The sequence below is a fragment of the Pezoporus occidentalis genome, unplaced genomic scaffold (genome assembly GCF_034315485.1).
Source record: "Pezoporus occidentalis ecotype Australia unplaced genomic scaffold, CSIRO_AGI_Poc_V1 ctg73, whole genome shotgun sequence".
Classification (NCBI taxonomy): Eukaryota; Metazoa; Chordata; class Aves; order Psittaciformes; family Psittacidae; genus Pezoporus; species Pezoporus occidentalis.
The window spans coordinates 809,914-823,276 of NW_026916082.1; the positions used below are offsets into that span (position 1 = coordinate 809,914).

General features: G+C 43.5%; 1 protein-coding gene across 6 annotated transcripts in view; it reads right to left on the minus strand.

The window, feature by feature from the left end:
- Positions 1 to 9,271, minus strand: part of SLF2 (SMC5-SMC6 complex localization factor 2) — a 31,469-nt gene extending 22,198 nt beyond the window's left edge. For 4 of the 6 annotated variants that reach the window (XM_062601797.1, XM_062601800.1, XM_062601798.1 and 1 more), the window contains exons 1-3: positions 6,294 to 6,786; positions 1,710 to 1,753; positions 596 to 1,248 (exon numbers count right to left, since the gene is read on the minus strand). In XM_062601797.1, coding sequence (XP_062457781.1) covers positions 596 to 1,248; positions 1,710 to 1,753; positions 6,294 to 6,388 — 792 coding nt within the window. In that variant the 5' untranslated portion in view covers positions 6,389 to 6,786. Of the gene's footprint in view, positions 1 to 595; positions 1,249 to 1,709; positions 1,754 to 6,293; positions 6,787 to 9,016 lie in introns of those variants that run through there. The other 2 variants (XM_062601799.1, XM_062601796.1) reach the window with 2 other exon arrangements.
- Positions 9,272 to 13,363: the final 4,092 nt, after the last annotated feature.

The following is a 13,363-nucleotide window of genomic DNA, read 5'->3' on the forward strand; positions in this document are numbered from 1 at the left end:
ATCATCTAGTTCCAACCCCCCTTGCACAGCCAGGGACAGCTCACACTAGACCATGTCGCCCAAGGATCTGCCCAACCTGGTCTTGAACACTGCCAGGGATGGAGCATTCACCACTTTTTTGGCAGCCTATTCTTTATATCTAACCTGAGCTTCCTCTGTTTAAGTTTAAATCCATTACCCCTTGTCCTGTCACTACAGTCCCTGATGAAGAGTCCCTCTCCAGCACCCTTGTAGGCCCCCTTCAGATACCGGAAGGCTGCTATGAGGTCCCCAAATGCGTTCTCTATACAACACTGTTAGAAAACATAAGGTTGTAAGACATTTAAGACAAAGACATTTTTTCTATAAAATACATTTTAAAGTTACAATTTCCATGCTCACATCTAATCCAGAATATCTCCCCTGCTTTTAAACCAGGATTTCTCATTTATTGTAAAATAGTTAAGAACCAGCTTACCCAAGCGTGACCTAAAGTTCAAGAAGGAACAGCAAAGAGCATAAACTTTTTTACAGCTGAAAAAGGCAGTACTAGCAACCCTATCCTGATAAGATAAAAATCACCGTTTTCCACTTTTAATGACCCTTTTAAACACACCTGATGTGATACGCTTGTTCCTGAGAATGACTTCCTTTCTATGCAGAGAGCTCCCAGTGACATCGTGACTTCAGAGTCATTTGGTGTGCAGGGCAGTTTCCTGGGAAGCCCTGAGGTTTGGCGCAGAGCTGTGCTGTTCACAGTGCCATTGTTTCTATCACAGGCTTGAGTATCAGCTTCTGGTGATGAAACCCGTTTGTCAGAGTCTGAATTTGTGTCTTCTAGATCCATACAGTCAGTTTTCTGTTCCCAACAATTGCCACAAGACAATGGTGCTCTTGTTACTCCTAGACACTTCTCATTTCTTCCCTGATCTGACTTGACAGTTTTATCCCTTTTCACCACAAAATGGCTGGTTTGAGACCCTGGATTAACAAGGAGTTTTTTAATCACAACTTTTGGGTACAACGAACCCAGTGCCTTGCATGCTCTGCCATTCTCTGAAACATTTGCACTGTCTTTTTTCTCTTTAATTCTCCTCCGAAAGGCATCTAACACAGGACTTGTGTTTCGTGTTCGGTCTGGCATCTTTTTTCTTCTGACCTTCTTTGGAGAAGACACTTTCTTTTCAAAATGCTCGGCACACAAAGCTGCATCTTTTACATTTCCACTGTCTGGTGAGCACAATACAGTTCTGTCTTTATGGACAAGGTCTAAGAGAGAAAAGACAAGACAAATTATTCACAATCGCAATACTGGGGTGGGGGGGGAGGAAGTCTTATTGGACTGTATTACTTGCTATTTTATCTCTCTCAAACCTGCAATTCTAAATTAATTTTCTTAATCATTTAGTTTTGCTAGTGCCATGCAATTTATTTCGTATCAAAGAACTGCATGATCTATGTCACATCTTCAGTTGTTAGAAACAGTCTAGCTCAAGCCTGAGACAGTAACTTATTGGATAATTACATCATTAAATAAATTCATTTTATTAGGAAATTAACTGGTTTAAAATACATTATTAAAAAAATTCAATGTGCACATATTGACATGGCTGGCAAGCTATACTCCTTACATTGCTGCTCCAATTTGGAATGAGATTAAACTATACTTCTGCACACTTGGATAACAAAACCTCATATAATAGCCTCTGTTTTAAAAAAAACATACTTACCTTGGTTTAAAATGGGTTTGAAGAACTCTGTAATGGTCTGGTTTCTAAAGAGAAAACAAAACTATCATTTTAAAAGAACAAAATCTAAACACCCATACAGTGAATACTGACAAAATTAAAATGCTGCAATTTATTTCTACAGATTTGATTTTAATGCCAGCAGCTCCTGTTCTGAATAGATCAGAGAAAGCATCAGCATCCTCATCACCTTCTAGCCTTGTTCTGCTTGGCTAATGAAGCCAACCTGTCAGTTCCTCATTCAAACCATTTCCTTTATCATCCTAGTAAGTCTTAACCACCCCTCCAGCTTAAATTAAGCTTTCTTAAATGGGACTGACCTCATTTATATCCAGTATGTCACAGGAAACCTCACCAGTCACTTGCGTGATGGTTTTGACTGCCTCCCCATCTCCACCGTCAACACTTCAAGCTGTTAACTCCTACTGGTTGTTTCTCAAGGTGTAATAGTGGTAAGCAGCCTTATCAATACCATCAGTGACCAAACCCTCTTTAATGCATTATTAGTTGCCATCAAGTCTAACCATATAGTTCTACCTGCAAGTTATACCTTGTTGTCCAAAAGCCTTTGTGGCTTTTTTCCACACATCTGGTGCCAGGCTGGGATGGAAATCCCTACCTGCACCATTACCAGACTCCTCAGCAAGAACGTGTACCAGCACTGCCCCTTAACAAAGTACGTGTTAGCAGCCTCCCTCTCAGCACACACATTAAGGGCGCCTTCTGACTTCCAAAAGAAACTACAGTCTACAACCATCTTACTTTTATACATACCCAACATAAGTAATAGCTTTAAATTAGAAGTATTTTCTCCAGCAAGAGGTAAGTGGGATGTGAGAACATGAAGGCATTTCTCTGTGAGAGAATGCACTTCTAAAAATGGGCATTGTACGTTACTCAGAAATCTTACCATTAAAACGCAGCATGAACTCTGAAGTTGCTAAACTTTATCTTCTCCCACATAGCAAGGAAGTTTATTAAAAACTTCAAGGTTATACTTAAGCCTGTTTTGGGAGTGTCTTTTCCAGTTAAAGATATGATAAATCAAGAATAATACAGATTTAAGAACTTTTTCCATCTTTTGTAATATTTGTGCCTTCCAAAACAAAGATCTATCGTTACTGTCTATGTAACAGTGATTACAAAGGCAAAACTTACTTATGCCAGATTCTAAGCGCCCCTAAGTGACTGCTTTCACAGAATTGGTAATCATTTCTGAAGTTCAGACCAGAAGAACCCACTGCTTCAACTGTTCAAACTATACCTGGATTTCATTTTCAATCCTTCCCTAAGCTTGTTACTTTCACTTTCACATTTCCTAACATGGCTACTGCATTTTTAGCACCTGCCCAAATACAAAAAGCTGTTCATGATGCATTGATACTTCTTTAATCAGGCTACTGGCAAGCACTGATGTTGAGAATACTGTAACTCAGTGAAAAAACATCTGTAATTGGAACATGTGGCCCTTCATCTTACCAAAGAGAACAGAAAAACTACTTATCTCCAACCTGTCCCAGCTTAATCTGATGCCTGTTCTTCCCATATGCCAAAGCACCAGCATCCTCCAATTTCAGTTCAACAGAAGAATCAAAAGGCTGAATTGCAGGTTTATTTGCTATTACTGCTGTTGCTGACTGATTAGTCTCCCTGTTATTACCACCTCTGACACCCTGACCTCACCTTCTTACAGCAAGGCTCTTTCAGTCTTGCATTCCTCAGGACACTCCTCTGATCCCTACTTATGACTGCTCTCACATCTGCAAAACCATGCCATGCCACAGCTTTCTACATTGCACATCTTTCCAAAACTCTTCCATTTTCCTAATTAAGCAACTGTACTTCTCCCTTCTAGGTTAAAGCCCCATCTGCAACACCAAACACTGCCGGCAGTCCAAATCTCACCTTCCGTTACCTCTCAGATTCCTCTCCGAAGAAGAGGAATCTTCTTCTTTTGGTTTCTCTTGAAGAAAAACCAAAACCAAAGCTTTCAGCTACCTTCTTCCTTCTTTGCACAGCCACCGATTTTGAAGGGCTGCTAATGTCCCTCCCACATCCACTACCTCATTGTTGTCTGGCATTCTAATGCAAGAGCTTTCTAACAAAATTAACATTTCTTCCATAATTATACAAAGCTGTGTATAACGTAACTGAGAGGATGGAGACACTGATGCTAAAAGGGTTTTTTTTGTACCCTCCCTGGGATAGGTTTAACTTGACTGAAGAGTGATTTGTCTTACATTATTTGTTTTAAAGTGCTTATCTATTGACATTTTCTGCTTTGCATTTGTAATTCTGCTTCTGGGGAGTGCAAGGGATAGGAACTATCCAGCTAAAGCAAAATATTTTCTCGAGTGCTGTACTGAATCTCAGACAAGGAAGTGGACTAGAAAAATCAAACAAAGACAAAGAAAAAAAGCAAGCAAGTATGCAATAAAATACAAGAAGGAACATGAGAGTACTGGGCTTTCCAACCTGTTCTTCATATATATTAAAGTACAAACAGAACTGTGATTTTCGTGTGAACAGGACCATAACTGTTCACAAACTATTCACGAAAGAATTTCCACTCTTGTTTCAATAAAAGGTCAAATTATTAGCCCTAAAAGAATGAAGAACTGCTGAAGCAACAACAATTACCGGGTTTCACTCTTTTTAACCTGACACGAAAGTCACAGTTGTTTCATATATCTTTGTCAACCACTACATAGCTCTGGTTAGCACCTTTTAGCAAAATAAATAAATTCAGCAAAAGATACTCATCCCCACTAAAAACTGACAAACTGTTTTTTTGTGAAATCTCATTTTCAGTGAGACACCGGGGACACTTAAAAAACACAGAGAAAAAAGGCAAAACCCATAAATATGATCTCACTTGAGAAAAAAAAGAAAAAGCTACCTAGCTGGGAGATGGCAGGATCCTTCCAGATCTTTCAAAATTGAGGGCACAACCTGCATGAAAGAGGGAGGGAGGAAATTTTTCCACTTGTGTAAAGAGAGAAATCCCTGAGTATAAAATCATAGAATGGTTAGATTTGAAAAGGACCTTAAGAACATTTAGTTCCAACCCCCCTGCCATAGGTAGGCGCACATCGCACTAAACTATGTCACCCCTGGCTCCGTCCAATTCAGCCTTGAACACTGCCAAGGGTGGAGCATTCACAACTTCCTTAGGCAACCCATTCCAGTTTCTCACCACCCTCACTGTAAAGAACTTTCTTGTATCTAACCTGAACTTCCCCTACTTTAGTTTGAGCCCATCACCCCTTGTCCTATTGCTACAGTCCCTAATGAAGAGTCCTTCTCCAGCATCCTTGTATACTTTAATAGTAATTAGTATTTACACCCATATCAGTGATTATCTCTGCTTAGATAAAACCTCTACTTTTAAAAATCTGTGCTAGAAACACTAGAAATAGCTCAGAGAAAGCAAAGCCAAGCAACATAGAAATGAACTACTAAATGCTGCTACATCTTTGATGAAATGGAGCATCTTGTAAAGCATCACAGAATTAAAAACCAACCAACAAAAACAATCAAAGACAAAAACAACAAAACAACTCAGAACAGAAAGTCACACACAAAACCACAGTCTTTCAGACCACAAGAGTCTTTTATACAACCACAGCAAAACTAAAGACTAGTTCCACTTCCTCGGCTGAGAAACAACACAGAAGAGGAGCTGAACTTCCACCTTCCTTCAAATGTCAGTGCTATCAAAAAAGAGCAGCAGCTGAAATGAATGAAACACCGCTAATGGCAGAAAATTATGACACTGCCTCCCACTGCCTTCACTGGTGACCTTTGACCTTGTCCTCTAGCATTGTTATCAGTACAGTTCACAGCTGGAACCAGTTTGAAATCTGAGTCAGTGACAACTTAAGTTCCCTCTTTAAAGCGGAACTGCTGAAACTTGCCGAGATTCACAGCAGACTGCTAACAAACACTGACAAGTAAGACAGGAAGATGTATACTGCACATATTTTGAATCATGTGCGGAAGATGTCTGTCAGTACTCTGCCAGACAGGGATTTTTTTCAGTTTCTCTGCATGCTGCAAGCCGCCTGGCTATCAGACCCCTTTCATCTCGGCCAACAAACTACCGGCACCACCTAAAAACAAGGGCAACCACCTCAGGGATGTAACTGCCAGCGGCGCACTAACGGATGAGGAGGGCAACAGCCGACCCCCGGCTGGCACACCACCGAGCTCCCTGACAGTCTTACACCCCACCTGCCAGGCGTGGCCGGGACTGAAAGGCTGGAGCAGGGAACAGCACCGGGGGCTCCTTCACCGCCCACCGCCAGCAACGCGCCCCGGACCCCGACCACAACACCCCCGCCGACTCCGCGGGGCACGTCGGGAGCCCCCGGGAGAGGCGCCCCCTGCTGGAGGCGCGGTGCACGCCGGGAGCTCCCCTCACGCCCCGGCCGCCGCGGTGCACGCCGGGAGCCCAGCGGCGTCCCGCTGGGCGGGCACGTTACCTGCCTCCGGCCGCGGTACCTGTCGGCGGCCGCCACCGCCTCCCGCTGTCCCGCCCGCCCCTCAGCCGCTCCCCGCCGCTACCTTAATTCTTGAGACGTCTCTCTGGTCGCGGCCTCTGGCGTAAAATGGCGTCGGGACTTGATGACGGGCACGCCCACACCGAGCGGCCAGGTCATGACGCGGGTCGCCCAGCTGGCCCCGCGGAGCTCAGAGGAACGCCGAGACCGACGGCTTCCAGCACCATAGCAAAGCCCGGCGGCCGGAGCGACCCTCACCTCCGGGGGCTGCACCGGAAGGCGGCCGCTATGGCCGTTTTTTTGTGGTGGCTTTTTTTTTCCTCCCCCGAGCTCCGTCGCTGATTGGCTGAGCGGCTGAAGGAGTCGAGCCTCCCATTGGTTCTTTCTCCCCGGGGGGCGGGACCGGTGGACGGGGCGCGGCCGTGATTGGTCTCGAGGAGAGCGGGAGGTGGGAACGTCCTTCCGCGGCCGGTAGAGCAACGGCTCTTTGGCGCCTTGGTCTTGTGCCGCTCGCCCCCTCCCACCCCATTCGCGCTCTCTGATTGGTGAGTCCGGGGCGGGCCCCACCCCGCGCCCGACCGTGAGGCACCGCCCGGGTCCATTATGGGCGCGGCTGAGCCGCTGCACCGAGGCCAACGGACCGGGGCGGTCGGGCTTGAGCCAGCCGCGACCCGGGCAGCCTCCCGTCAGGGAGGGCATTCCTCCACGAGCAGAGGTGTCCTGTGAGGAGAGCGGCCTGGGACAGGCAGCGGGCTGCAGGCTGTGGAGCTTGTGGTACAGGTGTGAGGAAATCCGGAGCGCGCATCCGTCACCGTGGCCGCTTGATAAAGTTACATCTTTGCAAAGTTAAGGAAGGAGTAACTTGTCTGAAATCACCCACATTGCCACCAGAACAGCACGCAAACCTGTGCCTTCCTACTCAGTCTGCTGCACAAACTGCATACCTTAGGTTAACCCCCACACAAAACATATCCTTTGTGCAATTGCGCTGTGTGCTCCACTGTTGTGTCTCAAACATTGTGTTCCCGGGTCAAAAAGTTGGACTAGACAACCTGAAGAACCAGGTCTGCAAGTTTAGAGCACCTCAGTACTGCTACCCGCAATGTGCTGTGCATACTTGGGTAATTAGTCGCCTAAAACTTAGCGGTATCAGAATGTCTCCACACTAGCTGCTGTAACAGTTAAAAGCAGACTCTGTACACAGATAGAAGCTACATCCTGCCCCTGGTCTGCAGAAATAAAGAGATAACAGTGCCCTGAAAGTTATCTGGGACAGTTTATGCTACAACAGGTTTTGTTGGGGTTTGGCAAGGATTTTGTTTGAAGTTTTGCATAGCACTTTGCCTAAGACCAAGGCCACTCTTCTGATGTTTTACCTGGACCCAGAAACACCAGGAGCTAATTCACTCAAACAGAAAGGACTGACTCATCTGGTGTCTCTCTCTGTGCCGTACCGGTGGTAGGCTGGCTAGGGAAAGTCTGCAAAGCAGAAGTGACAGCAATACAAAACTGAAAGCACAAGTGAAAATAGGAAATAGCTATTTTAGCACATGAAGTGTCCAAGTCTGATGTACTGTGCACCGCAAACCACCTCCTTTCATCCTGCCCTATTTCTCAGTCTGTTTTTCAAAAGCTGTCATCTCTGTAGTTTATGATGTCTTAAACCCAGAGTCAAGAGTACAACATCGCCTGCTATCACATCATGTACCTTTCATCTTTCTTGCTTTAACCCATCTTGCACACATTCTGTCCTCAGCTGCAAGCTCTCTGCACCAGGGACAGTCTCTGACCCTTAGGTTTGTAAGAAACCTGCCAGGGGAGGATCTCACTGCTTGAGAACACACCTCAAAACCCACCACCCACCAAGCATAAATATGGACAGCAGTTGTGTAACTTCCTTGAATAACAATGAAGAACAGTTGGACTTGCTGTCACATAGATTTGCTTGAAAAGACGCAAGTGTGCAGTTGAATTACTGTGTTAAAGCACAGTTTCATGCCCAGGGTCAGCCAGAAATTCCAGACATTGTTATGTCACATTGAAGGAGCACATGAAATGTAAGTAATAGAAACATGTGCTTTACCTTTCAGTTAAGGTTTTAACACTTCAATTTCAATAGACCTAGAGGCATTTTTACAGTTATGTGACCTGGAGATGTAAACAGTTACAAAGGACAACAAGAGTCAGATACAGAATGCATTGGTAAGTTTGCAGAAAATGCAGACACCAGGCAGCTTCAACAGAAACACCAGTTCCAGCACTGTTGATGTCAAGATGAAGTAGTTGGAGCAGACAGCAAGGGTAAAAAAGTAGTAATTACCTAAGTAATAATTTGGTTTTAATAACCTGCTTATGGTAAGTGACTGAAATACATCACTGCAGAAGGTAAGGTATTGTGGCACTGAGGTCTGTGGGGGAAGTAAGAAAAAGGTGCAACAACTGTAATGGTATCATCTTGTTTGTGGTTTGATTTCTCCCACCCCTACACCCCCCAGCAGGATTGTTGTGTGCACATACTACTGTTTAAACTAATGCATGCCCTACAGCAGTCCCTAATTACAAATAAATAGGCAACAGGAATCAATAGGCCCAGAAGTATAACTATCAGTAAGTAATCATATCTCTCAAACTACTTTTTGAAGTGATTTTAATTAGAATAATTCCTATCACTACAGATACCAATTATGCCCAAGAAAGAGGAAATCTTACTTTCCCTGGCAATTTGGAAGCACTCCACTGCTTATTATCCCCTTCGTCAAAATGAAGCAAAAGTTAGAAGACACTTACCTCATGCTTTGCTTCAAAGAGGTTGGAAAATCATTTGCCTCCTGCTCAATCCTATGCTACTGATTTTCAGTCGTACCAGTCTTTCTGTTGCACAGTCTGAATACCCACAAATAACCAGAAACTTGGAAAAAAAAATACAAATCTGGGAAACTTGATACAGTTTTCCAAGTAGATCTGGAATTATGCTTGGGATTTCATGCAAGCCATTCTTTGCTATTTATTTCTTATGTTCCTTAATTGCCTTCCAGAATGACTCATATTTTCACTTTCAAGCAAACACAGGAAGCATCCCAGAGTGCAGAGCTTTTAAGCAATATCCACTGGGAAATGGGTTGCCCACAGCACAGCTACAGCATGATGAAGAGCTGTGATTTGGCTACAGCCCATCTGAAACTTATCAGTCACCACCATGTAACCTTTATTATAATAATTAAGTGTTTTAAATGGAGTTAAAAGCCCCAAATCTGAAAGGGCATATAGGCTTTTGTCAAAGAAAAGAAGCAAAATCAAAGCACCATTTCTAAGAAATTGTCTTTAGGCTTTTGAAAGCACAGCTGGACTTCAGGATTGTCCAGTTTTCATCTAAATACATCACTACTTTCAGCTTTTCTTCTAGAAGACCACCATTACTGCAGAATTACTGTACTTTAAAAGCAAAGGATTTCTGAGGTCTTGAAATGGCAGCTGAAATTATACCGGAAAATAAACCCAACAAACAAAAAAACCCAACACATCAGTTTCCTGAACCGTTTTGGTTTGCTTTCAATTTCAGGAGCCCGAGAGATAGTTAATACCTCAGATTTGATTTTAGGAGAGGAAGAAGGTTGTTCCTTTCTCCTGTAGATCCCTCACCCAAGGGGTTCTGTGGAGATAATAGATACCTGATCTTCTGGCAGAAATGACCTTAGACACACACTCCAGTTTCCATCCCTCCCAGTGACTGCAGCCACCGCCTGTGTTAGTCTTTTCTGCACTGGTGCAAAGGAACAACCAGAGTGGCCGTGCACGGCTGATGCACAAAACACCAGCAGATCAGTCATGGAGAAGTATGCTTGGGTATATGGGACATCAGACACTCACAGCTATGGGACCACCCTCAGCTGCCAGAAGAGGCTATAACCTGTGTTCAACCATTAACTCAAACTTCTTCTTCAAACAAGTTGTGATAAGAATACAGTTTTCCACGGGGTGATTTGTAGCCCTGGCCTAAACAAAGGAGTCACACAGCATATGACACATAGGACATTGCCCATGGATGGCCATCATAAGCCACGAACCTCCATCCACTTTATAACATGACAGTTGCAAAGCTCCAGATCAAATACCCTGACCACATTTTTTTTTAAGTTCTAGGGACCTCCTATCTCATAATGTCTGTTCATTTCCACAGCACAGCAAAAGTGTAAGCCGTTCAAAATCATTGACCTTGTGCTACCTGAAGAGAATCAGAGTGAAAATAGAAGATAGTTTTTTGAAGTGGCAGAGGACTGTGAAACTCCCCTAGAACATTAAGTACAAGAACAGAAGCAACACAAGTAAATGAGGCTGCAAAAGGAAGATTTGTCTAAGGAACCACAGGGAGTGACAGGTAAGGGCAAAGACAGGTATCAAAAGTTTTCTCCCCTTGGAGTTTAAGAGTTGTAAATTGCCTTTTCCCTGAGACAGGATCAAGTTAGTGGAGAAACAGATCAGCCAATATTTATTTAGCATTCATTTTATTAAGTTGTTTTAGTAGACTTATTAATAGCAGATCACTCTCCAGACAGTAAATTTAATTATTCTTCATGATTCACACACATGCAAACACCCTTCATTACCAAGAAGGGAAGGAGAAGCTGACCAGAATGGTTTTCTCAGATACAGAGGCTCATATTGAATGAGCCAGGATCAATGCTCAGGAAGTCCATCTGTTTCTGCAGATGCACATGTAATCCTGTAATCATTGTCAGCATCTAACCACCACCCTCTTCTTGGATGTGCCCCAGTTACAAAACCATTGTTGATGGCATGTGTGCTGGTGGCCTTGTAGAGATTCATCTGACTATGTCCTAGGATCATCAGTTTCTGTGGATTCAGCAGGATCTCCCGGCTCTGGAGCTTACCACTTTTGCACATTGGGACACTTTTTTGAGACACTTTTGCACATTACCTCTCAGCATGTATTTTTCCTCTTTCCAGTTTCTTGCTTTCTGATAACTATTTCTCCATTCCTATGCATCTAGATGTACCTGTAGAGCCTGTTCCAATTCACAAGGGGGATTTGAGACACAAATGCTCCAGGTACACTGTAGGCTGTTCCTCCTATGCACAGCACAGGCAGCTCTCTCCCACCAACCACTGTGAACACAGTTGGCCACAATCTGCAGCATAGATTCCCAAATCCATCTCCAAACCTGGATCTTCCAGAACACTGCTTCCCTACAAAGATTAGCATGCCACCACTCTGCTCATGCATGTTTTATTTCAGTAGCAGGAATTACTATGTGCTGTGTTGGCAATATAATAATGCACGCTGGGGGGAACCTCAGTTCCTCAGCACCCAAATGATTCTCATCCATCATTTTCTTTTATAGACATCTAAACAATTCCTTCCACATTGCATGGTGCATTTTCCTGCTTGTGATCCTCTTCTACCAAACATTTTTCCACCAATTATTTTCATTACACATGCTTTAATCACGGTTTCAAGCTATACCTAATGCTTAGCTACTAACAGTTCATGCTTTATATCCCAGACACTATCATATGCTACTACAGGTGTTGTACAGGTGTACAACATGTTGTACAGGTGATGTTTGATGGCTACAGCTAGTCTTACCTAGGTGTTTATTAGTCATGCTTTCAAGCTTCACCTTATTTCAGCTAACAGCTATAATGAGTTTTTCTGTCCTTCACAGCATTGCTTTGCTTTACTCATGCAATAGCAGAGATGGAAGTGCAGGAAGCAAAGACTGGCTTTGTCTCAGAATCCATTTATATATCATTTTATGTGGCAGATAAAAGGAAAGCTAGGAAGTAACAGAAAAAAAGATGACATCTGAATGTGTATATGGCAAGGAATGGATAGAGACAGGAAAAGTTTAGAAGATTTTCCATTGATTTTCCTGGGAGAACATAGATACTGCAAAAAGTTGTGGAGCTGGTGGAAGGGATAAAACCCACAGATGTGGAAGTGTTCTGATATAGGCAGCTATTACTTTTTGCACTGAAAATATAAAGGGGACTACACCGGGTGCTACACTGTTTGTTTGTTTTTCAAGTAGAAAACCACTCGTTCATGGAAACAGAACGTTTTCTTTAGATTTAGGCTGGCTTCCTCTGGCTGAGCTGTATACCTGAGCATATAGCTAGAAGCATCATTACAGCTCACACAAGCATGTCTGAGCTAAGCCTGTGTAAACTCATCAAGTTGATGTACTACTTTTCCAGGCACCTCCACACCCAGCTTCCTCTCTCTGCCTGCCTTGGCTGCTCTGTTTCCTCCACTACCAATTTGCTGTGTGGTTTCAGCACAGCCACAAATTACAGTACAGTTCAGATACAGACATTCCCTGGCATTCCCAGTTTTCTTTTCTTCCATCTTTCTGGAGAACCTCTCCCCTTCCCACTAATTTCCAGGTGTTATCAGATCAGATGCTCAGCAAAATCCCTACTGAGCATTCCAGGAACTAATTTACACCTCCTTTACCAAGCAGACGCTAATATCTTGTCATGCAGCTCACGGAGGAGTAGACTGCATTTTCATTTAGGTGAACATCTGGAGAGAACATTTATGGTATCTGTTTCAACTGCAATTATAGTTTCATCAGTGGAGGGGTTTCGAATTTCATGATTGGGAAGTATCTGCTCCTCTTACAAAGCCTGTTTCACCTAGGGAATTGGCATCCCTAACCAGGAGCTCACCTAACACACTAGCTCCCTCTTTTGACTGGACCAAGCATTGCACTGATGTGTCGAGAGGACGTGTAGAAAGTACCATGTCAGGGCTAAGTGTACGTCAATATTTCTACTAAATTAATACACATTTAATAATCACTACATAGTTTGCTCACACCTTTAACACACACTAACCATCTTCCTGACATACATACCCAGTCCCACAATCATTTTCAAAGAAAACTTTGAATCGGTGTAGGTCAGTTAAGTTTCCCGTATTCTTCTCCTATACCCTACCTTTTAATTATTCAAGCCTTTCAGAATTGTGAGTGCCAAGACTCTCAGACTGCATAGACAAGAACCATATAACCACACACACAAAATTCCTCTGTCACCACCACTAGAAGTAGCCTGGTTTACATCTTAAGCAAATTAAAAATGGAAGTGGCCTTCACCTTTCGCTTCTTCGGC